The sequence below is a fragment of the Muscardinus avellanarius genome (genome assembly GCF_963383645.1).
Source record: "Muscardinus avellanarius genome assembly, chromosome: 5".
Lineage (NCBI taxonomy): Eukaryota > Metazoa > Chordata > Mammalia > Rodentia > Gliridae > Muscardinus > Muscardinus avellanarius.
This window is the reverse complement of record NC_137790.1, coordinates 5,177,444-5,205,059: the sequence shown is the minus strand read 5'-3', so window position 1 is coordinate 5,205,059 and position 27,616 is coordinate 5,177,444. Positions and strand designations below refer to the sequence as shown.

Here is a 27,616-nt window from a genome sequence, read left to right as displayed (position 1 = left end):
TAATCTAGAAAAAAAATATCCGACAGCAGGAATCCGATATTGAAGAAATATGGGCCCATTTTAAGAGAGCTAACCTAAGAATAATTGGAATAGAGGAGGAAAAAGAAAGTGAAACCAAAGGGATCAACAATCTCTTCAAGGAAGTAGTAGCAGAAAATTTTCCAAACATAGAGCAAGAGGTTGATGCACAGGTCCAGGAAACTTATAGAACTCCCTTTAGACAGGATCGGAGAAGAGGATCCCCATGCCACATAATTGTCAAAATGACCAATGTGGAAGCCAAGCAGAGAATCTTAAAGGCAACAAAAACAAAGGGCCAAGTGACATTCAGAGGCAAACCAATTAGAATCACTCCAGACTTCCCAAACCAAGTCATGAGAGCCAGAAGGGCTTGGAGTAACATATTCCAAACTCTGAAAGAAAACAACTTCCAGCCAAAAATTTCCTACCCAGCAAAACTTTCTATCAAATTAGATGGAGAAATAAGAAGCTTCCATGACAAACAGAAACTGAAGGAATTTATGTCTTCAAAACCAGCACTAGAGAAAATACTCAAAGAGATTAACTACAAAGAAGAAATAGGTAACACACACCAGAACCAGAGAAACAAGAGTTTCCATCCAACAGACAACTAAGATTGGTTATCTGTGGAGATTCATTATTTATGTTAGTCTCTTACCTATCTCTAAATGGTATTGTTTGCCTTTATTGTTGTTAATTTTTAGGATGTCTAGTTGGAATATTAATATACCTTCAGATATAGCATTTGGAAATATTTTATCCCATTCTATTAGTAACTGTTAACTCTGTTTACATTGTCTTTGGATATACAATTTTTTTTTATTTTTTATGGAGTTTGTATACTCTTCTGTTGCCTGTGCCATTGAAATCATATCTAAGAAATCACTGCCAATTTCAGTGTTGTGAGGTTTTATGACCCAGATTTTCTCCTAAAATTTTATAGTCTTAAGATTTATATTTAGGTCTTTTATCTATTTTGAGTTAATATTTGTATATGGGATTAGGTAAGGGTCCAATTTTATTCTTTTCCATGTAATTATTACTTTTCAACAATATTTAGTTAAAAGATTATTATTTCCACCACCAAATGTTCATGGAAACCTTGTCAAAAATAACTTGACAATATAGGGAAGAATTTAACTCTAGGCTTTTATTTAACTCCAATGGTTTATATATCTGCCTTTAGAACAGTACTACACTGTTTCAATTATTGTAGCTTTATATGGTTTGAAATCAGAAAATATATATCTTCTAGCTTTGTTCTTTTTGTTCTTTTTCAAGATCATTTTGGGTATCTAGAGTCCATATTCCATATTAGGATAGATTTTTTTTTCTGAAAAATAAATATATAAATATATGATAGTTTCACCTAAAAAAATAGAAAAAAAATTCTCTGGTAAGAAAGAAAGTAAAAAGAAATATTGAAATGTTATCTTTAAGTCATCAAAAGCTTGGTATCAGACAAATGAAACTGTTACGTGAGATTATCATTTTTAATTTTGGATAAACTGCTATAATACTAGATGTCAACCACTAAGCCAAGCATGGGAGGGAGGGATGGGGAGAGAATGGGGTGGGGTTCGGGTGGGGGCTGACTGGACGATGTGTGCATGTATGTCTACAAAAGTTTGTATCCCACTATGATGTATGAATACAGTGCACCAATAAAATAAAATAAAATAAAATAAAATAAAATAAAATAAAATAAGAGGGACTACAGATAATGAGGAGAAACTTCAGTGGAGCCAGGGAGGAGGTCTAAGGGAAGGGGAGGAGGAAGACTAAGGTTCACTAATAGAAATATTTCCATCAGCTATGTGTACCTATGTGAATATGGCAATGTCAATCCCAGTTCTCTGTATTGGGAAGAGGGTAAATGGGAAGGGGGTTCCCATTAAGTGCTGTGTGTACGTATGCCATTGTCAATATGATTTATATTATGATAGGAGACTATCATATACCAAATAAAAGCACATTATTCAAAAAAGAAACATCAAGTAAAAAGAATAGTAAGGACACATATCCTCTGAACACAATTCTTGAGAAGAAGCCTGGTATGAGTGGTTCCAGAGTTGGTTCAGCAAAACCAAGTTGACTTTTCTTGTGCATTGCCTTATGGCCCAAGATGACTGCTCCAGAAAGCCATCAGAGGATAGGAAGCATAGAATCAGGCATCTCCCATCCAATTTCTTTTGTAAGACACACACAAAAAAAATAAATAATAATAATAATAAATGTTGGCGAGGATGGAAGAAATTGAGACCCTTCTACATTATTGGTGGGATTTAAAATTCATTTGGCCACTATGCAGATTCCTCAAAAACTGAAAATGAATCTACTATATAATCCATCTACATCGCTCTTGGGTATCTTTCCAAAAGGGTTTAAACCATAGAGCTATAGTAAAATATGCATACCCATGTTCATAGCAGCACAATTCACAATAACCAGATTATGAAACCAACTTAAGTGTCCATCAACAGATGAATGGATTACAAAATTATGGGATAGTCACCCAGTATAATACTACTCAGTCATAAAGAACAAAATTATGTAATTTGTAAGAAAATGGAAAGACTTGGAGAACATTATGTTAAGATTAGCCAGTCACAGAGAGTGAAGAGCCATATGTTTCCTGTAATATGTGGAATCTAGGGAGTAACGGGAATACCAGATGGACTTCAGAAAATGGAGGAGAATTCTCAGTGGGGCCAGGGTGATGTTCTAAGGAAAGGGGAATGGAAGAGTTAGGTTGATTGGAGAAATTACTACCATTGGCTATCTGCACATAAGTGAAAATACCAATGCCAATCTCAGTACTCTGTGTAAGAAGGGGGGGGGTGGGGAAGCAGCAGAGTGGGAGCACCAAGCACTGTGTGCATGGTGTATGTCAGTACCAACAGGGTTTATACTATGATGTGAGACTATAATGTACCAATAAAAAGAATATAAAAAAAAAGCTATGTGAAGACATGTTTGGTTCTTCTTAAAAAAAATGTCTCTGCTCTTATCTGAGATATGGGCCTTCAGCTCTTCAAACTGGACCCTCACCACCATTTTCCTGGAGAGTTGCCAGCCTTTCCATTCTTGGACTGGGACTGAATTAGTGATAGCTCCAATTCTGAGACTCCAGTTCTTGGAACATTCGACCAACTGCTGGTTCCTCAGACTCTTGGCATGCAGTAGGAAACTTGGAACTATGGTGCTTTGGGACTATATGCTGATTTGATTAATCCCTTTTTACCATACACATGTTCTGTGAGTTCTGTTACTCTAGTAAACCCTGACCAATACACATGGTGTCACAAATTATCATTTGATGTCTCCTAGTCTGAAGACTAGATTCATAATTCCCCTTTTATACACAGTCGTTCCTTGATATCCATGGAAGACAGGTGCCAGGTTCCCAGGTTCCTAATATAAAATGGGTTAACATTTGCATATGATCTACATACCCTCCCCCATATAATGTAGTTCATCTCCAGAGTATTTATAGTATCAAATAAATGCAAATGTTATGTGAACAGTGGTCATACTGTATTGTTGAAGGAACAATGGAAAGGAATAAGTAAGTTCAATAAAGCTGCAGCCACTGCAGGTCTAACCACATAGAATGAAGGACATAAAAGCTGAACAATGCTCAGATGAGTGCCAGAGAAAAACCTAGGATCTGAAAGTGGCGGAGGTCGCACTTGTCCATTTGAGGGATGAAGTCATGTTTTGTTTGGGGAACTTTCTGGAACTGTTTCACATATTTTCAACAAGCAGTTGGCTAAATCTGCAGATATAGGACCCACATTTTTGGAGAGTCCATTTTCCTCTCCACAGTGTTCACTTGTTTGCCTAGTGAGTACTCAACTCATCAGCCACTAGACACCCAAATTGTTCCAGCTGCTTCTTAGGCTTACTCCACAGAGGAGGCCCCCTTCTTTCCACTAGTCAAGTCTGAATCTTGATATTATCCTTGTTACCTTTGGCTCTTACACATGCGAATCTGATCCATTAGGAACTCTTCTTGAACAGCATTTCAAAAAAATATCCAGAAACAAGGAACCCATCATCTCCCCACCTGCACTGTGCTGTTCTGGTTCACCACACTCTCTCACCTGGCTAGCACCCTGCAAGCCCCTCTTCTCCTTCAGACATTCTCAGAACAGCTGCATCCTTTCAAAAATATAAAGGTCCTGTGAATTCTCCACTTCAAATCATCTGATATAGCTCCAGTCTGACTCAGAAAAGCCCTGTTCCTCAGAACACAAGTCCTGGTCAACTAGACCCTGTGTAAAATGACCCTGGAACTTCTTCCTCATTGGCTGGCAATGTCCCTTTTGTTCAGATTCTGCAGCCAGCCTGGCCTCTGGGCCTCCCCCAGTTTGCAGAGCATACTGAACATTGTTGTTCTAGAATGTTCTTTAGATATTTTCTCACCATCTCTCACCTTCTGCATCTCTAAGCAGATCTCACTTTTTAGAAGCCTTTCTTGACCCCTTGTTAAATACTATAAACCCAGTGTCCCAAATATAATTAGATATAAATTAAAAACTATAAAACTCATCTATTAATATTCAGAGTCAATATAGTTATAATAGATTTATCTGGGTGGTAGGGTATTGCTGAAGAAGATGGGTCCCTGGGCCTGTGTCCTTGAGGATTGCATATGGTTTCTCCTCCTTGACATCCATGATGGGAAGAGAGAAGTCTTGCACTTTCTATCTGGTTCCTGCCCCCATGTCCTGAGATCTACAATCCCAGGCCTCACATGGACTGAACCTGGAACTTCTAAGAAAACTATGAGTAAATAAATAAATCTTCTCTCCTCTAAGTTACATGGTAAGGTCTTTAGATTATAGCTGTGAGACTCCTCACTAATATATCCAACCACTGCCTGCTTACCACCAGCCACTCCTACCAAGTAACTGCAGTGAGGGCTGAACATTCTCCTTTGTTCCTCTGAAAGTTTTTTCAGAGGAACTGACAATTCTATACAAAATAATGTATGCTAAAAAGAAGAGAATCTTTAAAAAATTGTTTAAAATTATAGATATACTGGTTACAAAACCAAATAAATTCTTATTTCTGGCCTAGTCTTAATATGTTTGTGTCACTTAAAGGAATCCAGAAGAATACATTGATTTATGCTACTCTGGGACATTTTAAGAATAAATGTCAATGATTCAAATGGCTTTTGTTTGAATTTATGTGTTCTAAAAATTCCCATTAAAGCATCTATATCTAATAACATATATCTTATCTAATAACACATGTCTGGTAACTTTTCTTGAGAGAATCTTAAAAGCAAAGAAAGGTCAATACATAAAGAAGTTCCTTTAACACATCATACACATGAATGCTGAAGCACTATAAATCAACTACATGTTTAGTACCAGATTAGATATTTGCAAGATATAGTCTGCAGATCTCTGGGGATCCCTGAGACTATGGTAGGGGGTTTGCAAGATGAAAATAATTTTTATTATAATGCTGAAATGCCACTTGCCTCTCCAGCTGTGTGGATATTTTCACCATGGGAATAAGAAAGGTGATCACAGGTGACACTGTTGGGTCCGAGCATGAATCCTGTCCACGGCACCAAAACGTATCAGTCATCATTGCATTGTCTACCATAGCAGACTTGGAGTAGTTTTTGTTATGTTTTTGGTTTAAGTCAGTTTCTCTTAAAGAGACTTGAAACAATACAAAAAGTAATTTTATAACATCTTGACCTTTGAGTTCATGCTATTTTTAATGTTCTATGGAATAAAACAGAAAGAGTTTGAGAAGTACTCTGCTTACTGTGGCCAAAGAAGACTGTTTGGAAGCAAAGTGTTGTGCACCTGTTTGAACTGCATGCCTATTAGCTACCTTCTCCGTGCATACCACTGTATTGTTTTTTCCTTCAAAGAATGGCTACCTAAAATTCATAGTTACACAGTTACTATGTTTTGGGCAGATTTTCCTGAAAGAGAGAAAAATGAACTTTTCACTCCTTGGATCCCAGTTGACCATGTTTTTGGCAAGTAATAAAATTCAAATTTGCAAGCACAAAATGGAATTTTAGAACATTCATATCTTCTACCAAGAGCATGATCAATTATTACTATTTGATGATCTTTCTAATGAAATCATGGTGTAGTAACAAATGTGATAGCTTGATATAGTATGATGACTTGTGTTCATAACTCAGTGAGCCTAAAAGTTTCAAATGATTAGCCTATCATGTTACAGAATCATGTGGGCAAAACACTCCTCTGAGGTCATGTTAGAGTGATGAATTACAAGAGCTTGGTGCAAAACATTCATTGACGTGGCTTCTGACTCTTCATTGCAACTCATCTTGTTTTAATTTTCTGAATGGTACTGACTACGATAGGGTGTCTTCTGGTTTATTTGTTTGCTCTTTGTCTCTTTTAGATGAAAGGAAAGCTCCAGGAGGGGAAAGGGCCTCGTCCATCTTCACTGCCACTCTACGCCTCAGTGCTCAGAGCTGGTGGACAGCATGGAGCAGATGTTCCATCTGTGATGGTTAAAGAAATAAACATAGTCCCACCATAAAATTTTATGCCATTATTACAAGTCTGGCTTACTGATTAATATAGAATTATTTGAGTAACTTAATATATATGGTAATTTAAGAAAGATTAAAAAGTATTCAAATGGGGATATATCTAATATATATATATAATATATACACACATATATAACATTTTTATAATGAATAATACAAAGTTATATATGTATATGTATATATGTATGTGTAAATATATATATATGGATATATATATAATCTTTGCATGTGTATGTGTGCTTGTAGATAGTCCTAAAATGGCTTTTGGAAAAAGAAGGCTGGGACAACCATGGGAAGCCAATGCAAATCTGCCACAAGGGTATGAAAAGACAATGGTTGGCACCTGGGAAGGCATTTTGCATAGCTTTGGCAGACATGGCAGGAGACTGTTTATAAATTTTGGGAAATTATAACAACTTTAGAACTATTAGAGCTACCTTCATGGTGTATCTCATGTAGAGTATTCACATAGATGGAACACTTTCACCACCTATTCAGCTGGGGAAAGTGACTTGGGGAAGAGACAAAATGGTTATCACAAGGGTAACTGAGAGCTATGTCTCCTTGGATGTGTCATGGTATCATTGCTGAGGAGATAGGAACTGAGCTGCAGACTCTCTAAAGATCATCCTAACACGTAGAGTCCCTGACATTCCATGCTAAGATGTGCAAAAGGCTTTTCAGGAAGACTGTGTGGGGTTCTTCAATGAACCACAGGTTGTTAAGCCGCTTCTCTCCCTTAAGTGAGAACTTGGTCTAAAGGTCTTGTTCCCTACAAAAACTCTTTAGATGGGTTCTAAAAGAACTCCCTTTTAGCCATCTTTAGGTAAAGAAAGATACATCCTTTTAAATGCTCTGACAGACAGACAACTAGATAACCAAGCCAATGATGCACTTCTGTCTTCTATAGTAATGTGAGCAACACACATCCTCTGGAAAATTCACACCATAGATTTCCAGGGAGAGAAAATGCGGCTTACTCCAGGTGCTCTGAGAATACAGGAGCAGAAGATCCAACACAGCCGTGACTGTCACTCAGCCTCAAGTTCCCCTACCCAAGACCCACATGTCCAGTGGCCCCACTCGTAGTGGCTGGCTGGTGGCCAAGTCAGGCCAGGCTAGGAGCTGGTGGGGCAGGGAGGGGCTGGGTTACCTTTCACCGTCACATGGACGCTCTGGCTGGTGGAGAGCTGGGGCTGAACCAACACATTGCAGGTATATTCGCCCTCATCCACTTCTTTTTGCACATCGGAGAGCTTTAGAGTTCCATTGCTCTCAAATGCCACCTGGCGGTGGTTAAAAGGAAGCAGATTAGAGTTCTTGTACCATTTGATGGAGTAATATGGATAGCCAATCACACGACAGTGAATGTACGTGTCCCGTCCTGCTATTGCTGTGATATTTTTCATTGGTCGAATGCTTGCAGGCCCTGGAGAGATACAAAGAAACTCTTGAAAATAATTTAAGGGTACATCTTGTGTGAGGAAATGGGTACTTTTTCCCTTGAGTTATAGACAGATTTATTTTCACATAAGCTCGATTTTGGCTAAAAATAATTTTAGGCATTTGGCATTTCTATAAATTTTTTTATCTCTTATGACTTTCAAATGAATTGAATGAATGTTAAATATTTTCATTACCAGCTACTTATACTAGAATATTTTAAATTACAAGGTAAAAGTCCATTTAACCAATGCAAAGTGACTAGTCTACACTGCGCAATCATGCTCTTTTTGCTTTGTAAAGACACTGGAAGCTAGTGATCATGTAACTCGCTCCATAAAGTACATAATGAATATGGAATCTACAGCTGGGTCATACTATGGTTGTGAGTTAGACATCGTGTACACAGAAGCTTACCATGAATGAGATCAAACAGGAAGAAAAGAGAAAGAAAAGTGCATGCAGGGCATAGACCAGGAAAAGAAAGGCGGAGTGGACAGTTCTAGGAGGAAAGGGAGAGGACAAGCTGACTAAGGAAACCCAAATGCCACTTCCCACATTGACCCCCCCCCCAGTGCCGTTCCCGAGTAGCAGGAGAGGGCAGCGGATGAAAGCCACGGCCACTCCGGCTGGCATCGCAGGACTCAGCTCAGAGCATGCAGAAACCTCCTTTGCTACAATGAGTCATGTGTGTTTTTTGAGGAGTTGATTTGACAAGCACCTCTTACGTTTATTCGAGCCTGGTAGAGGACGACGCCGGCCGAGTTGTTGGCAGTGCAGCGGTAGACGCCCCCGTCGCGGACCTGAGAGCTGGAGATGTTCAGGTAGCTGACCACGTTCCCCTCGGACGTGATCATCTGGCTGATGCGGTGGCCGGCGCCCTTGAGGATGGGGTCGTCATCCAGAGTCCAGGTGATGGTAGGCAAAGGGGTCCCCTTCACATTGCACATGAGGGACACGGGCTCCGCGGGGCTCACCACTTTCTCACTAAAGGCAGAAATAATTTTGGGAGTTCCATCTGCAGGAAAACAAATTATGGAAGGAAGTGGCGCATACAGGTAGTTAAAGGACTGTGGGGTGTGCGTGCTTAGTGCTCAGGAGGTGATGACTGCCCTTGGAAAACGTGACCCCAAAAGTATTGTGAGCAGGGTGTTTGTATAATTTGTTATGCAGCCTGGAAAAATTTTGAAGGTGAAATAGAAATTGCTAAAATATGCTGAGAGAAGAAATGTGAGTGGGAACTGTCTCAGGCAAACTGAATCTTGATCTTAGTGTCTGTAGAAATTTCTAATATGCTTAACAAAGACCAAGTTTTCATATTCTTTTGTCTTTCTGTCGCACATCTGGTCTACTTTCTGATTATTATGTGGTAAGCATACGATGCTTCTTTTCTTTATATGTGTTCCATTAAATGACAAAAGAGACACATGCACATTAAATAAAAAGTATAAAAACCACTGGGCGTGGTGGCGCACGCTTGTCATCCCCGCATGTGGGAGACTGAGACAGGAGGATCGCACAGGTTCGAAGCCAGCCTCAGCTACTTAGTGAGGCTCTCAGCAACTTAGTGAGACCCTGGTTCCAAATAAAATATAAAATAGGTTTGGGAGTATAGCCCGGAGGTAGAAAGCTCCTGCATTCCATCCCCAGTACGACCAAAAAAAAAAAAAAAAGTATAAAAAACAAAAGAAGAGAGCCTTACCCATTGACTTCAAGCCTCAAATGAACAAATCAACACGGACCACTGCTTTGCTTGGCCTAAGTGGATGATTTTGACATAACTGAGATTACACCCAATAGGATTTCTGAGACGTAATGAAATGAACCTGGCTGGTTTAAATCTTTTTTTTTTTAAAAAAAAAAAAAACACCTTGTGCTCGGTTAAGAGGCAGGTCTCATAGTGAAAGGCAGTGATTAATGGATTATGTAGTTTTTAATATTTATCATTAAAGTTTTATATATATATGTATAGCTGATGTATAGCTGCAAAAATGAAATGTATAGATACATAACAGAAAGGGAGAAAAATTACATTGAGGATTGTTTATAATTCCATCAGAGAAAGATAACTGTTATAAGTTCCAAACCATCACTCACCACCCCAAGACCTCAAGGGCTGCTCTGGGGCCACTGGATGCTGTCAGGGCCCTGTGATGCTGGGGGCACTGTGTGTGTTGCAACCTCTCTCCTGGCTGCATGCCCAGGCCCTGAAACCCCACATGCTCATGCAGCTCGTATCTCAGGACCAGGAGGATGTCCTCAAAGGCACCTTTTCCCACATCCACTCCTGCCTCATCGCTGTGTCTGCCAACAGTTTTCTTTGACTATCAGAGATGAAGAATGGAGCTGGGCATAATGGCCCGCATCTGTAACCATGGCTACTCAGGAAGCTGAGGCAGGATTCCAAGTTTGAGGCCAGCCTGTGCAGTCTAGCTAGACTTATCTTTGACTGAATTAGAAGGGCTGGGGATGTGAGTCAGGCGTACAGCTCTTGCCTCGCGTGCAGGCACGAGGCTCTGAAAGAAAGCGCCAGCTATGGGTTTGCCTCTACTGCTCTGAGACCGGCCTCCTGGTGCTCTGCAGTTGCTTAACAAAGAAGTTAGACAGTGTGACTGTCAGTCTTTGTATATAACCAGTCACTGACGTCCTGAGCAAGGAGGCTATTTTATTTGTTCTCATAATTCCAGGTTTTTTGTAGGATATGTTTAGTTGTAAATTTCTCTGAACTGATTTTTTATTTTACAAAGAGAACTGAAAATTTTAGTGTTTTTGTCTGCTTAGAAGAGTCCTTAAGTTATATTTGTGTATATGTGTGTGTGAGAGAGAAAGATAGAGAGATAGATACCTATAGTGTGATGTACAGACCTTGAATGTATAGGTGAGTTTTGTTTAACATATACACCTGTGTACATTTTATTGTGCATCTGCGTATGTTTGTTAAATATCTAAATGACCAAAAGGATCCAGACCTACACATCCCCCTGTTTCCTCAGGTTTCTTTGGATCAATCCCGTCCAGCTCTGTCCCAACAGCACGTGCCCATTTTGCTTATTCACAAGCTACAAATAAATGTAAGAGTGCTGCTTTTTATACACACACATATCCCATCATAACGAAGAGCAGTTAATAAAACCAGGGGCTGTGACTTCAGAACAGCTCCATCACCTAATGCATGTTCCCTGTTGAAATTCTGGGCTGAGAGAACACTCTGGCTGCTGTATCTCCTAGTCTAGTCAGATCCCATGTTGTACTCGATATGCCTCTTTCATTTCCTTGAATCTTGAACCTTCTTTCACTTCTTTTCTAATGTTTTATTGGTGCACTGTAGTCATCCATCTTAATGGGATAAAAGACTTGTGGAGACACACATGTACACATCATCCAATTAGCCCTCACCTGATCCCCACCCCATTCTCTCCCCATCCCTCCTTCCCATGCTTGGCTTAGTGATTGACTTTGATGTGTTTAAGTACATCATGTGCTTTAGACAGTTTCCCTCTTCCCCCTCCCATCCCCTCAGCTAGGTCACCTTATTTGCTCCTCTATAGGATCTCCTCCTTCATCTAGAGTTCCTCCTATGACCCATTTTCTCCCTAGGCTTTGCATATTAGGAAAGAGCATCTGATTTCTTATTTTTGTGACTAATCTCACTTAGCATAATGTCCTCTAGTTTCACTCATTTCCCTGTAAATGATGTAATTGTGTTTTTCTTTATGGCTGAGTAAAATTCTATCGTGTACATATTCCACGGTTTTCTAATCCATTCATCTGTTGATAGACATCTTGGCTGGTTTCATAGTTTGGCTGTGGTGAATTGTGCAACTATGAATACAGATACCCACGCATTAGTTTGGTAGTTTGGTTTCCTTTCTTTTGGGTAGATACGCGGAAGTGATATTGCTGGATCAAATGATAAGTTCGTTCCCATTCCTCTGAGTATCCTCCATACTGTTTTCCAAAGTGGTTGCACTAATTTGAAATCCACCAACAATGTTATAGAGTTCCCACTTCTCCATATCCTTGCCAGCATTTATTGTTTGTGTTTTGGAAGATTGCCATTCTAGTTAGAGTTAGGTGACATTTCAGGGTAGTTTTGATTTGTATCTCTCTGATTGCCAATGAAGTTGAGCATTTTTTCATGCATTTATTGGCCATTTGATTTTCTTCCTTTGTGAAGTTTCTATTTAATTCACTTGCCCATTTTTTATTGCATTATTTGTTTTCTTAGTGCTGAGTTTCTTGAGATCTCTGTATATTCTAGATAAAATCAGTCCTTAAGTTCATTTGGAACAACAAAAAGCCCAGAATAGCCAAAGTAGTTCTCATGCAGGAAGAATCACAATACCCAACTTAAACTATACTACAAAGCCATTGTAATAAAATAGCATTGTACTGGCACAAAAACAGATACCTAGAACAATGGAGCAGAATAGAAGACTCAGAAACAAATCTACACACTTAAAGCCAATTGATATTTGACAAAGGGGCCAAAACCATACACTGGAAAAAAGTTAGCCTGTTCAACAAATGGTGTTGGCAAAGCTGGTTAACCATATGCAGAAAAATGGAAATAGATCCCACTTTCTCACCCTGCACAAGAGTCAATTCAAGATGGATCAAAGACTTGGAAATTAGACCAGAGACCTTGAGGCTCCTTAAAGAGGGCATAGATCCAACACTGAAACACATAGGCACAGATAAACACTTTCTCAACAAGACCCCCAAAGCACAAGAAACTTAAAGGCAAATCAATATGTGGGATTGCATCAAGTATTTTCTTTTTCTTGACTTTGATATTTTTGAAGGATAACTTTGTACCTCGTTACAAATCTGAGTTTGTTTAGTATTTCCGCATGTTCACATACAGGTGTATGAGCGTTTTACTTTTTTAAAAATGCCATGGAAACAATGCTAGTTTTTTTTTTTTTTTTTTTGTTACGTTTCACTTTATTTTTTTTTTCTTGCCAATATTTATTTTTTTTAATTAATTTATTTTTTAAATTGGTGCATTGTAGTCATATATCAATCACATTGGAGTACAAGACTTGAGAGGATATACAAGCACACATCATCCAATTAGCCCTCCTCCAGCCCCCGTCCCATTCCCTCCCCCTCCCTCCATCCCACACTTCTTTGGTGATTTACCTTGATACATTTGTTTATGTACCTCCTGCATTTTAAAGAGGCTCCGTCCTCCAGTATTACATACCCTCTGATTGATCACATTAGTTGCTTCACTATAGGGCCCTTTCTATAGCTCAACCTCTTCCTGTTGCCCTTTTCCTCCTAGTTATTGCTGATTAAGAGAAGCGTCTGATTTATATTTTCTGCGATATTTCTCTGTGCATGCTGTGTTGCAAGTACCAATCCCACTCTTGATGGTCCCAGTAGTGGCCTGGCTACTCAGTGGACTGATCCGGACCTCGCTGGCTCACGCAGCGGCCTTGCCTCATGGGAGGACCCAGTTCTGGTCTCGCTGGCCCCTGAACCGGTCAAACCCCTAAGCTGGCTTTGGTCCCGACCTTGGAGGCCGCAGGAGTGAACTTGCCTCACGCCAGGCTCCGATGCTGGCCATTGGCCCCTGCACCGGTCTAACCCCTTGGCAGGATTCCAATCCCGGCCTCGGAGGCCCCAACACTGGTAATGCCTCACGGCAGGCTCCGATGCCGGCCTCACTGGCCCCAGCACCGGCCTAACCCCTTGACAGGCTCTTATCCTGGCCTCAGAGGCCCCAGTACCGGCCTTGCCTCACGGCAGGCTCCGATGCCGGCCTCGCTGGCCCCAGCGCCGGCCTAACCCCTCGGCAGGCTCTTATCCTGGCCTCGGAGGCCCCAGTACCGGCCTTGCCTCAAGGCAGGCTCCGATGCCGGCCTCGCTGGCCCCAGCAGCGGCCTAACCCCTCGGCAGGCTCCGATCCCGGCCTCGGAGGCCCCAGCACTGGTCATGCCTCAAGGCAGGCTCCGATGCCGGCCTTGCTGGCCCCAGCACCGGCCTAGCCCCTTGGCAGGCTCTTATCCTGGCCTCGGAGGCCACAGTACCGGCCTTGCCTCACGGCAGGCTCCGATGCCGGTCTCGCTGGCCCCAGCACTGGCCTAACCCCTCGGCATGCTCCTATCCCGGCCTCGGAGGCCCCAGGACTGGTCATGCCTCACGGCAGGCTCCGCTGCCGGCCTCGTTGGCCCCAGCACCGGCCTAACCCCTCGGCAAGCTCTTATCCTGGCCTCGGAGGCCCCAGTACCGGCCTTGCCTCACGGCAGGCTCCGATGCCGGCCTCACTGGCCCCAGCACCGGCCTAACCCCTCGGCAGGCTCTTATCCTGGCCTTGAGGCCCCAGTACCGGCCTTGCCTCAAGGCAGGCTCCGATGCCGGCCTCGCTGGCCCCAGCACCGGCCTAACCCCTCAGCAGGCTCTTATCCTGGCCTCGGAGGCCCCAGTACCGGCCTTGCCTCACGGCAGGCTCCGATGCCGGCCTCGCTGGCCCCAGCACCGGCCTAACCCCTCGGCAGGCTCCGATCCCGGCCTCGGAGGCCCCAGCACTGGTCATGCCTCAAGGCAGGCTCCGATGCCGGCCTCGCTGGCCCCAGCACTGGCCTAACCCCTCAGCAGGCTCTTATCCTGGCCTCGGAGGCCCCAGTACCGGCCTTGCCTCACGGCAGGCTCCGATGCCGGCCTCGCTGGCCCCAGCAGCGGCCTAACCCCTCGGCAGGCTCCAATCCCAGCCTCGGAGGCCCCAGCACTGGTCATGTCTCAAGGCAGGCTCCGATGCCGGCCTCGCTGGCCCCAGCACCGGCCTAGCCCCTTGGCAGGCTCTTATCCTGGCCTCGGAGGCCCCAGTACCAGCCTTGCCTCACGGCAGGCTCCGATGCCGGCCTCGCTGGCCCCAGCACCGGCCTAACCCCTCGGCATGCTCCGATCCCGGCCTCGGAGGCCCCAGCACTGGTCATGCCTAACGGCAGGCTCCGCTGCCGGCCTCGTTGGCCCCAGCACCGGCCTAACCCCTCAGCAGGCTCTTATCCTGGCCTCGGAGGCCCCAGTACCGGCCTTGCCTCACAGCAGGCTCCGATGCCGGCCTCGCTGGCCCCAGCACCGGCCTAACCCCTCGGCAGGCTCTTATCCTGGCCTCAAGGCCCCAGTACCGGCCTTGCCTCAAGGCAGGCTCCGATGCCGGCCTCGCTGGCCCCAGCACCGGCCTAACCCCTCAGCAGGCTCTTATCCTGGCCTCGGAGGCCCCAGTACCGGCCTTGCCTCATGGCAGGCTCCGATGCCGGCCTCACTGGCCCCAGCAGCGGCCTAACCCCTCGGCAGGCTTCGATCCCGGCCTCAGAGGCCCCAGTACCGGCCTTGCCTCAAGGCAGGCTCCGATGCCGGCCTCGCTGGCCCCAGCAGCGGCCTAACCCCTCGGCAGGCTCCGATCCCGGCCTCGGAGGCCCCAGCACTGGTCATGCCTCAAGGCAGACTCCGATGCCGGCCTCGCTGGCCCCAGCACCGGCCTAACCCCTCGGCAGGCTCTTGTCCTGGCCTCGGAGGCCCCAGTACCGGCCTTGCCTCAAGGCAGGCTCCGATGCCGGCCTCGCTGGCCCCAGCACCGGCCTAACCCCTCAGCAGGCTCTTATCCTGGCCTCGGAGGCCCCAGCACCGGCCTAACCCCTCGGCAGGCTCTTATCCTGGCCTCGGAGGCCCAAGTACCGGCCTTGCCTCATGGCAGGCTCTGATGCCAGGCTCGCTGGCCCCAGCACCGGCCTAACCCCTCAGCAGGCTCCGGTCCCGTCCTTGGGGGCCCCAACACTGGCCTTGCCTCACGGCAGGCTCCGATGCCGGCCTCGCTGACCCCAGCACCGGCCTAACCCCTCAGCAAGTTCCGGACCCGACCTCGGAGGCCCTAGCACAAGCCTTGCATCATGGCAGGCTCCAATGCCGGCCTCGCTGGCCCCAGCATCGGTCTAACCCCTCTGCAGGTTCCAATCCCGGCCACGGAGGCCTCAGTAGTGGCCCTGCCTCACAGCAAGCTCCGATGTCGGCCACTGGCCCCGGCGCCCGCCTAACCCCTCAGCAGGTTCCGATCACTGTCTCTGTGGTTAGTATTTCAAAGGTTCCAGTTGTAATGTATCAGATCTCTGCCTCCCCCGAATATTGGCCACTGGCATTGCCACTGCCTCCACCGTTTCAAATCCTTCCCAGGCTCTTTTTCCACTCTGAATGTTGTCCAGTGTTCCTAAGCATGCGTGATGGTAGCATTCGACATTTGGTGTAATTTCTCCAAAAAAATAAAGTTGGTAAGATCCGGTTTCTGCTTCTCCTGAATACAAGTCTCTACCACCATCGCGAAGAACTCTTTCAACACCGCATTTCTCCTTGGTCTCCGCTAAACTCTCTCCTTATATGTGATGTCTGAGATTCTTAACAATATAGAGAAATAGCAGTCCTCTTTCACGGCGAATTTTTCCATAAGTTCCAGTGCATTTAGATAAGTTTTGTCTGCATCTCCAGTGTCCTGGCATCCATAACGGCTTTCTTACCACCTCTCCGATATTTTTCTTTATCTTTTTCTGTTCTGGGCCCGGTTTCTCCAGGGGTCTGGCGTGCTACTCGCAGTTCGGCCGGGACCCAGAGTCCCGCGATCCGGGCCCCAGCTGGCGTGCCCTGTGCTCGACCCCCGCCCAGAACCCAGCGTCTTACTGGGCCTTGTTTCTCCAGGGGTCTGGCGTGCTACTCGCAGTTCGGCCTGGGGCCCAGAGTCCCGCGACCCGGGCCCCATCTGGCGTGCCCAGCCCGCGACCCCTGCCCAGAACCCAGCGTCTTACTGGGTCTGGTTTCTCCAGGGGTCTGGCGTGCTACGCGCAGTTCGGCAGGGGCCCAGAGTCCCGCGACCCGGGCCCCATCTGGCGTGCCCAGCCCGCGACCCCCGCCCAGAACCCAGCGTCTTACTGGGTCTGGTTTCTCCAGGGGTCTGGCGTGCTACGCGCAGTTCGGCAGGGGCCCAGAGTCCCGCGACCCGGGCCCCATTAGGCGTGCCCCGCCCGCGACCCCCGCCCAGAACCCAGCGTCTTACTGGGCCTGGTTTCTCCAGGGGTCTGGCGTGCTACACGCAGTTCGGCCCGGGGCCCAGGGTCCCGCGACCCAGGCCCCGGCTTTTGTGCGCCGCGCGCGACCCCTGCCCAGAACCCAGCGTCTTACTGGGCCTGGTTTCTCCAGGGATCTGGCGTGCTACTCGCAGTTCTGCCTGGGGCCCAGAGTCCCGCGACCCGGGCCCCATCTGGCGTGCCCAGCCCGCGACCCCCGCCCAGAACCCAGCGTCTTACTGGGTCCGGTTTCTCCAGGGGTCTGGCGTGCTACGCGCAGTTCGGCAGGGGCCCAGAGTCCCGCGACCCGGGCCCCATTAGGCGTGCCCCGCCCGCCACAATGCTAGTTTTTTATGTACTTGTGGACTATTCATATATTTCTTTTAGTAAGGCTTCTGATCAGTCTCTTTCTCATTTTAGTATTATACTCTTTGCCTTTTTGTTATCAAACTGTAGGAGTTTTATGTATATGTAACGCAAGTATATATAAATATATATATGTACATATATATCATATAACTCATATTGATTAGATATATTTGTAATATATTCTCTACATATTATACAGAATGCTTATTAGGCATATATATAGAACTAGCATATATGTTTGTATGTGTGTGTATATTTTTCCCCAGTTCATGGTTAACTTTTTACTTTCTTAATGTTAGTTTTTTCTACTCTTTTATTTTTGAGGTGCTGGAGATTGAACCCAGGGGCATTCTACCTGTGAGCTATACCACTTGCCCAATTTTTTATTTTTTATTTTGAAGCAGGGTCTAACTAAGTTGCAGAGGACTTCGCTAAGTAGCTGAGGCTGGCCATGAACTGGATCCTCCTGTCTCAGCCTCTCAAGTACTGGGATTACAAGTGTGGGCCATCACACCCGGCTTAATGAGTTTTTTATCTTTGTCTTTAACATTTAGTGTCTTTTATGTCCTAGAAATTTTTGGAGAAGCTGAGAGTGCTGGCAGATGACTGAAATCCCAGTACTTGAGAAGCTGAGACAGGAAGATCACAGTTTGAGGTCAGCTTCAGCAGTTTAGAGAGACGCTCAGAAACTTAAACCCTATTTTAAAATAAAAAATAAAAAAAGACATACACATGAAAATTTTAGAGATTTGATTGGGATTTTATAGATTATGTTAGAAAGAATGCTTAACTTAAGAAAACCCAACGGCTTATAGAGCTGATTAACAAATTCAGCAAAGTATCTGGAAACAAAATCAATCTTAAAAAATCAGAAGCGTTCCTGTACACGAACCATAAATCCACTGAAAAAGAAATTAAGAAAATGCTTCCACTCAGGATCTCCCACAAAAAAATAAAATACTTAGGAATAAATTTGACCAAGGAGGTACAAGATCTGTACAAAGAAAATTATAAAACACTGAAAAAAGAAATCGAAGAAGATCTTAGAAGATGGAAAGACCTTCCATGTTCATGGATTGGCAGAATAAATATCATTAAAATGGCCATCCTTCCAAAAGTGATCTACAGATTTAATGCAATGCCCATTAAACTACCAAGATCATTCCTCACATAGAAAAATCAGTCCTTAAATTTATCTGGAATAACAAAAAGCCCAGAATAGCCAATGTAGTTCTCAGCAACAAAAACCATTCAAGAAGAATTACAATACCTGACTTTAAATTATACTACAAAGCCTTGTAATAAAAACAGCATGATACTGCCACAAAAACAGATACATAGACCAATGGAGCAGAATAGAAGACCCAGAAACAAGCTCACACACTTTCAGCCAATAAATTTTTGACAAAGGGGCCAAAAACATACACTGGAAAAAAGATAGCCTCTTCAACAAATGGTGCTGGCAAAACTGGTTAACCATATGCAGAAAATTGGAAATTAATCCCACTTTCTCACTCTGCACAAAAGTCAACTCAAGATGGATCAAAGACTTGGAAATCAAACCAGAGACCTTGAAGCTCCTTGAAGAGGGCATAGGTCCAACACTGCAACACATAGGCACAGATAAACACTTTCTCAACAAGACCCCAAAGGCACAACAAATTAAAAGGTGAATCAAATACGTGGGATTGCATAAAACTGAAGAGCTTCTGTTCAGCAAAGGAAACTGTCAAGAACCTCAATCGAGAGCCAACAGAATGGGAGAAGATTTTTGCCACCTACACCTCCGATAGAGGACTAATATCTAGAATATACAGAGAACTCAAGAAACTCAACACTAAAAAAACAAAACATCCAATAACAAAAATGGGCAAATGAACTAAATAGACACTTCACAAAAGAGGAAATTCAAATGGCCAATAAATGCATGAAAAATGCTCAACATTACTGGCAATCAGAGAGATGCAAATCTAAACTACCCTGAGATTTCACCTAACTCCAACTAGAACGGCAATCATTCAAAACACAAACAACAATAGATCCTGGTGAGGATGTGGAGAATTCAAACTCTAAGACATTCTTGGTAGGATTGCAAATTAGTGCAACCACTTTGGAAAACAATATGGAGAATCCTCAGAAGAATGGGAACAAATCTACCATTTGATCCAGCAATACCACTTCTGGGTATCTACCCAAAAGAAAAGAAACCAAACTACCAAACGAATGCATGTGTATCTATGTTCATAGCTGCACAATTCACCATAGCCAAACTAAGGAACCAGCCAAGATGTTCATCAACAGATGAATGGATTACAAAACTGTGGGATATGTACACAATGGAATTTTACTCAGCCATTAAAAAAACTCAATTACATCATTTTCAGGGAAATGGATGGAACTGGAGGACATTATGCTAAGTGAGATTAGTCAGTCACAAAAAATAAGAAATCAGATGTTTTCCCTAATATGTGAGAGTTAGAGAGAAATGGGTCATAGTAGGAACATTAGATAAAAAAAGGAAATCCTATGGAGGAGCAAACAAGACAACCTAAAGGAGGAGAAAGGAGGAGGGAAGAGGAAAATCTCTAAAACACACAATGTACTTAAACATATCGAATTCAAGCACTAAGCCAAGCAAGGGAGGGAGGGACGGGGAGGTAATGGGGTGGGAATTGGGTAGGGGTTAAATCAGTGATGTGTACATATCTGTACACACAAGTTTTTTTTTTACCCCAATATGATGTATGAATATAATGCACCAATAAAAATTAAAGACATAAATAAAAAAAGAAAAGAAAGTTAGCGTATCTTAGGTCATCTTTATTTTATACTAGCCATGTTTTATAACTTGCTGAGTCTTAACAATAGTGTGAAATTTATCCCTACGTGTCTTACATGCTATTATAAATGGGAGTTTCCAAACACCATTTTTCAATTGTTTGTCCTGTGATATAGAAATGAAATGGAAAGATGTATACTGTTCCCCCACTGTGATAGGAATTGCTTTATAGTTTTGTTGAGATTTACTGTGTAAGCAAGAATGCCTGTCATTAAAGAGAGCTGAAAATGTTTCTTTCTGGAATTTATACATATCATGTCCTATTCACGGCTGACCAGGACTTCTGGCATGGTGTTGAGTAGAAGCTATGAGCAGAAGGTCCCTCATCTCAGCCTCCATCTCCAATGAGAAGTATTCGAGGTGTTAACCATGAAGAATGGTCTCAGCTGTAGGTGGCTGTAGATACCACTGATTAGGTCAAGGAAATGCCCCACAATTCCGGGTTGTTGAGAATCTTTATTCTGAAAAGATGTTAAATTTTATCAAGTGATTTTTGAGATATATAAAGATGATTGATTTTCCTTTATCCTAATAATATAGTGACTTACATGAATCAATGCTTTTAATATCTTGCTAATCTTGCATACGGAAGATAAGTTCCAACTGAAACATAGATGTGTGGGTGCACGTAGAGGTCTATGTATGTGCATGCTTTAACCACATTGTCAAAAGTTAAAATTCTAGTACTCTCTGTTAAATTCAAGAATCTTCCACCTATCAGTATATCTAATTGTTACAAACTCTATTAAGAGTGTGATAATTCTATTTTATTTTAATTTTTGCTTTAAAATGAGCAGTGTTAGCCAGGCGTGGTGACGCACGCTTGTCATCCCAGCATTCGGGAGGCTGAGACAGGAGGATAATGGTTCACGGACAGCCTCCGCTACTTAGTGAGGCCCTCTGCAACTCAGTGAGACCCTGTTTCAAAATAAAGAATAAAAAATAGGGCTGGGGCTGTAGCTCAGAGGTAGAATGCTCCTGGGTTCCATCCCCAGTACTGCAAAAAAAAAAAAAAAAACAAAAAAAAAACCAAAAACAAAAAACCAGAGCAACGTTTTTCTGCATGCTCAGTCCTCTGTTCTCTGTTCTTTATTCCCATAGATCTGAGTTCCTATCGCATGACATTTCCTTCTCTCCACATCGCCTCATTTGCCGTTTCTTGTTTTTTTCTTGCTACTGGGGAAAGAACCCAGGGGTATTCTACAATTTCAGCCTCTTTTATTCTTGATTTTTAAGCAGGGTCTCACTAAATTGCTGAGGGTCCTCCTAAACTACTGAGGCTGGCCTCAAATCTATGATGCTCCTGTCTCAGCCTCCCAAGTACTGGGATTACAGGTAGGTGCCACCACACCTGGCTTTATTTGTCATTTCTTAATGTGCAAGTCTATTGAAATTACATTATTTCATCCTTTTTTTATTGAAGATATATTTTTGCCTTAATTTTAAAGACTTTTTCTATAGCAGTCTAGATTGGCAATTTTTTTCTTTTAAAAAATGTAAAGGTATTGACCCATTTTTTTCCCTCCAAGGTATGGGATGAGAAGATAATGTCAGCTCTGGATTCCCTCTGTGTCGTATTTCCCTTGCTCAAGGTGTCTGTCTGTCTGCTTGTCTGTCTGTCTGTCTCTTTCTCTCTCTGCTTTCAGATTTGTGACTTTAATGTGCCCTCATGTGTACTGCCTTTGTATTTATTCATGTGGTTTTCTGAGTTTCTGGGTTTTGCAACTTTATACATTTAAGACAATCATGGTCAGTATTTATTCAAATATTTTTTTCTTCCCTATTTCCGTCTCTTGCTTTCCTGGGTCTCTACCAGTATCCATGTCAAGCCATCTGACGAGGTTATCTTGTCCCACAGGTGCTGATTAGTGCTGGAGGTCCTCTGTCTCTCTGCTTCAGAGGTGGTGACCTGCCTTCCTTCTTTTCTTCCTTCTTCACTTCCTTCCTTGCTCCCCCTCTCTTTCTTTCATTATTCCTTGTTGTCATCAGTATGTTTCTATTGATCCTTTATTGGTACATTGTAATTATACACCATAGTGAGCTTCATAGATAGCAGTCACTTACGCACACATCATTGATGTGTTTTCCTTCCCATACCACCCTCTCCCCTCTTCCTGTGCATGATAAGGATATGTTCATAGGCATTTATAGATGCATAGAGCTTTATTTGATCTGTTTCCTTCCTCAAATCTCACTTTTCCTCCCCTCCTCCCTCTCCCAATCCCATTTCATGATTCTACTGGTCCCTCTCCCCATTTTCATGAAGTCCCCTTGATTTCCCATTTTTTCTTTTATAACTTTAAAATATGAAAGGGAACACCTGGCCTTTAATTTTCTGAGCTTGGCTGATCTTAACTAGCATGATGTTCTCCAGACCCATCCATCTTTCTGAAAATGACATAATTTTGTTCTTCTTTGTGGCTGAATAAAATTTCATCGTTTGCACAGACAACATTTGCTGTATCCATTCATCTGTTGATGGATGCCTAGGTTGATTTCATAATTGTGCTACTATAAACATGATTATGCATGTAGCACTATAGTATTCTCTTTTTACGTGTGGTTCTAGGGAACGCTAAAGTGTTCTGACTTCAATTCTTTTGGAAAGGCCCCAAAGAGTGGTCTAGGTGGATCGTAGAATGTTTAATGCTCAGTCTTCTGAGGAATCTCCATGCTGATATCCATGGTGACTGCACTGATTTATAATCCACCGACAGAGTATACCCATCCCTTTCTTCATATCCACACCAGCACTTATTGTTTATATTCTTGGCGATTTCCATTCTAACCAGAACGTGCTCTATCTTCAAGTCCTTTAACCTATTTTTTCCTTCTCTAGTGATTCGCCAAAGCAAACACAACAATTTTTTAACTTCTTGTTGGTTTCTTTTTATTGTTTCTATTTCTCTGCTTCTCTTTCTCATATATTCCCTAATTATACCCATATTTTTCTTTGGGTTATTGAACATGTTTTAAGTAGCATCAAAGTCCTTGTCTACTTCTGACATTTGGGCCCTCTCTAGGTCTACTACTGGTACTTGCATTTGTATTTTATCAACTGGTTGTAGTATTGAGCTTTTGTTTATTTTTAATACATCTAGATTTTTTTCATTTTACACTTGGATGCCCCCAACACATACACACACAAAGAGGCCATGCATCTGCAGTTCAGCTGTCGACAACGTTTTCCAAGGAGGTCTACTTGAAGAGTTGTGGACTCCCTACTGCTCTTCTTCTTGCCTGGCTCTTCAGTGAGGAGGTGTTTTGAGAGCATCCCATAATTCTCCTCTCTCCCTGAACCTTTTGCTCTTCTTCTAGTTTCTTCCAGAACTCAACTCTGTGTTTTTTCTTTTTTCAAATTTCACTTACCAATGGAAAAGTAGTAGTAGTAGTAGTTGTTGTTGTTGTTATTGTTGTTGTTGTTGTTATTATTATTATTATTATTAATAATAATAATATTTTCCAGTCTCAGACTCATGGGAAATACTGTCAGATTTTCCATCATGTCCTGGTCACATATCATCCATAGCACTGTGAGACTTGATAATGTCACTTTAGGTTAATAAATCCCACAGTTATTTCAGTGGGGGTCATGGGGAGAGTCCTTGAAGGATACTGGCGAGATGATTTTCTAGCAGGTACTAGATACGTATTCCTCATTCCATTTCTGTTGTCTTTGGCTACATTAGTACTGTCGTCTCTCAGAAGAGAGAAGAATAAAACGCAGCCTCCCATCCTGAATGGGAGCTGACGTGTGACACACAGTTCCGGTGCATGTGCTCCGTGTGGCCCCTGCCCCTTCTTTTTGTTCAAGTGACAGGCTTTTCTGGAGATGAAAGCCGGTCTTATTTTCCCATTGAGACTGGAGAGTCTTTGAAATCTTTCTCGCTGTCACTCTCTGATAACCTGAACCCTTTCAGCATCATTATGGATTATCAATATGCTCTTTAGGTTCTCTTAGTCACAGGAGATGGTTGCCAAGGTAACTAGGCCGAGACAGGTAATCTCTCCTTTCCCTACAAAGAATCTAAAAATAGAGAGTCCGTGAGGCCTGGAGTACACTGTCATTAGCGACCCGGCCCTGTGCAAATTGATCAATTTCTGTACATAATTATCATGTGGAACGCAGAGCCAGGCATTTAAGACAAGTGTCCTGCCTTCTGCTAATTTCGCCTCCATGTTGAAAACCTCACCGCCTGCTATAACATGTCACGTGGAATCAGAATAGGAATCTCATCCCTAAGCCTGCGGCCTCTTAAACATTAGCCGAGGTTAAAAAAAGCAATAACAGAAGTACTTTCTTAGCATCAAGACATATTTAAACTCACTTTCACATATGAATGGGTCTTATTCATTCTCCCTTTGGGCTATATAAAAATTATGTCATTCTTTAAATTGACTGATAACATGTGGATTTTAAATAGGATATAATGACACAATTTCCAAAAGATATACAAACACACAGAGAGAAGCTAGTTCAATCACCTAGTGATAAAAATTTGTCTTGCTTAAGTGTGATGTGACACAGATTGTTCCCCTGACTGGTAAGCTCAGATGTAAGTGTGCAGAAGCAGTAGCCAGTCAGGAAAAGCAGACAGAAAAACCTTGTGAATGTCTATGATTAGCCACAAAGCAATCCTCCCCAAATCCTGTCCCCATCTGCGGATGGCTAGACCTGATTAGAGACAACCATACCAATCATGTGATACTTTCACCCTGCCGCACTATGCTGACATTTTCTCTACATGTTGTCTCTAAAGAGTTCCTTCTCTACTGTGGGTTAGTCCCTTCCCTGTTCCCCCTACCTCCTCAGGAGACACTGGAAATGTCAGGGAACGTTTTCATTTGTGTGTGTTGAGTGGGTACTGAGGCTCGAACCCAGAAGGATTACACATTTACGATACACCCCCAGCCAGCCCTTTTTTTATTTTTTGTTTCAAAACAGCGTCACTAGGTGGCGAGAGTCTCACTACTTGCTGGAGCTGTCCTCGAACCTGACATCCTCCTGCCTCAGCCTCCCAAGTACTAAAATTACAGGTATGTGCCACCGTGCCTGGCTCAGAAGCAAGCCACTGTTAAAGGCCACAACTTGAGGAAGAGGGCACTGTTGTCATCTAGTGAGTAGAGGCCAGAGATGCTTCTAAATATCCTACCATGCATAAAACAGCTCCATGAGCAAGGCACCCTGAGAACCCAGGCCTGGAGGGTAACAGATGCTCAGCAAAATTGCTAGTCTCAAGCTTCTGAGGTTTATATCTTGACAAGCAACTTTAACACAAGTAGGCAATATTTATATTTCTTGAGCTCATGCTACTTCTAACGTAAGGCACTTCCATTCTCGACAGAATGGCCTCTCTGATTTGTCTGAGTTTGGGTGGAAAGTGAGGGTAGCACTGTGAGATGGAGGAAGACCAAACACTCCACAGAGTGAGCTGGGCCCCCCTGTATCCTCCTTCCTGAGTGCTCTGGCCGGTCCCTTGCCAGGTCCCCCTGCTGAGCAGCCCACTGACCTTCGAGGATCACTTGCACATAGTCCTGAGCGGACAGCTTGTCCCGGCGCACGAAGCACTGGTAGGCGCCGCCGTCGCTTCTGACCATGTGGTCCATGACGAGGTTCTCGCGGTTGATCCCTGTGATCCTCACGTTTTTGCCCGGGTTGAGGACCTCACCATTCCTGTACCAGGAGAGTTCCTGGTCCTCCGTCCCTGTCACACTGCAGGACAAGGACACCTGGCTCCCCACGCTGCTTTTAACCTTCCTCGGGCTGATGGTAGCTTTCAGTGGCTCTGGAGAATTAGGCAAGAGAGAAGAGGAAGGTAGAGACATCACTGGATTGCACTTCAAAAGCATACAAGACTTTTGATACACAGCCAGTGTATCATCGCGCCCAACCGCACGCTGTTGCACTGTCTCATGGCACACCATTTCATTTAGGAAGAACCTTTGGGCTTTCTGTCTCTTTATTCTGTATATAACAAATGAAATAATGCCAGTAAACCTGCATTCTCATTGAGTATGTGTGAGGGTGCTGAATCTGCGCCCTGCTGATAACTCATGCAATGTGTTAGCTGCTCAAAGGGTCACATGTATTTGCCTCTATCAATCCTTTTGGCCCTGTCTTGAGCTTGCACTGATGGCTCTCCCTAGTACATCTGAATACACACATTACTCAGCTGAATTCTGCATGTGCTTAACCAGGGCCAAAAGCATACAGCTGCCCCAAACAGGTTGATCTTCGGATGTGTGACTCCAAGTAGTTTTTCTTTTAAGAAAAGGCTGATTTGGACATGGACAAAACTCCAATCTTTGAATTCTTCTGGTTTTTTTTTTGTTTTGCTTTGTTTATTTTTTCAGGGGGGAGGTCTGAGGATGGAACTCAGGGGCATTTGACCTCCAAGTTACACCCCCTGCCCTGTTTTTTATTCTTTATTTTGAAACAGGGTCCCACTAAGTTGCGGAAGACCTCACTAAGTAGCTGAGGCTGACCGGGAACCATGATCCTCCAATCTCAGCCTCCCAAATGCTGGGATTACAAGCCTGCACCACCACGCCTGGTTGAATTCTTCTGGTTCTAATTTAACAAACCTAATAATTGTAGGAAGCATTAACCAGGCCATCTACTATGAGCTGAGGATGGGTTAAACTCACACAGAAGACAAATATCCATATATTTGGGGGTACAAATGGTATTTGTCATATAATTTCCAAACATTTCCAATCCAGTAAGTTAGCCTTCTCATAGTTCTTTAGCTTCTGTGTTATCATTTTTGTTTTTCAGAAGGGGGAAATGGTTATTCAGAGGGATTAATTAACTTTACCAACTCCACTCCACAGGTAAATGGCAAAACAAACCAAAACAAAAGGAATAGTTTCCCCCCATTTCTTTCTGACTTTTGGTCTCATCATACTATGAACTCTTTGGATCCAAGCAGCTCAGGATTCTAGGCTGGCAAAACAAATAGAAAAAGGAATATAGTACCAAGCAGGGTGATACAGCAGACATAGAGACATACTAGGTGTGGGAGTGATCACCGGGTCTTCAATAGAAAGACCAAGAGAATTCTTGGAAATCAAGGATGGTTAGAATGCAGACCAGCTGAAGCCGAGTGTGGTGGTGCACACTTGCAATCCCAGTATTCAGGAGGCAGAGACAGGAGGATTGTGGTTAGTGGACAGCCTCAGCTACTTAGTGAGGCCCTGTTTCAAAATAAAGAATTAAAAAATAGGGCTGGGATATAGCTCAGAGGTAGATTGTCCCTGGGTTCCATAATCAGTACGAGAGAGAGAGAAAGAGAGAGAGAGAGAGGGAGAGAGAGAGGG

General features: G+C 43.5%; 1 protein-coding gene across 3 annotated transcripts in view; it reads right to left on the bottom strand.

Moving 5' to 3' along the window:
* DSCAM (DS cell adhesion molecule) overlaps window positions 1–27,616 on the bottom strand; it is a gene marked incomplete at both ends in the record, with an annotated part of 734,316 nt that overhangs the window by 292,163 nt on the left and 414,537 nt on the right. For all 3 annotated transcript variants that reach the window (XM_080695506.1, XM_080695507.1, XM_080695508.1), the window contains 3 exons: window positions 7,740–8,015; window positions 8,751–9,047; window positions 25,807–26,082. In XM_080695506.1, the coding sequence (XP_080551632.1) occupies window positions 7,740–8,015; window positions 8,751–9,047; window positions 25,807–26,082 (849 nt within the window). The remainder of the gene's footprint in view (window positions 1–7,739; window positions 8,016–8,750; window positions 9,048–25,806; window positions 26,083–27,616) is intronic.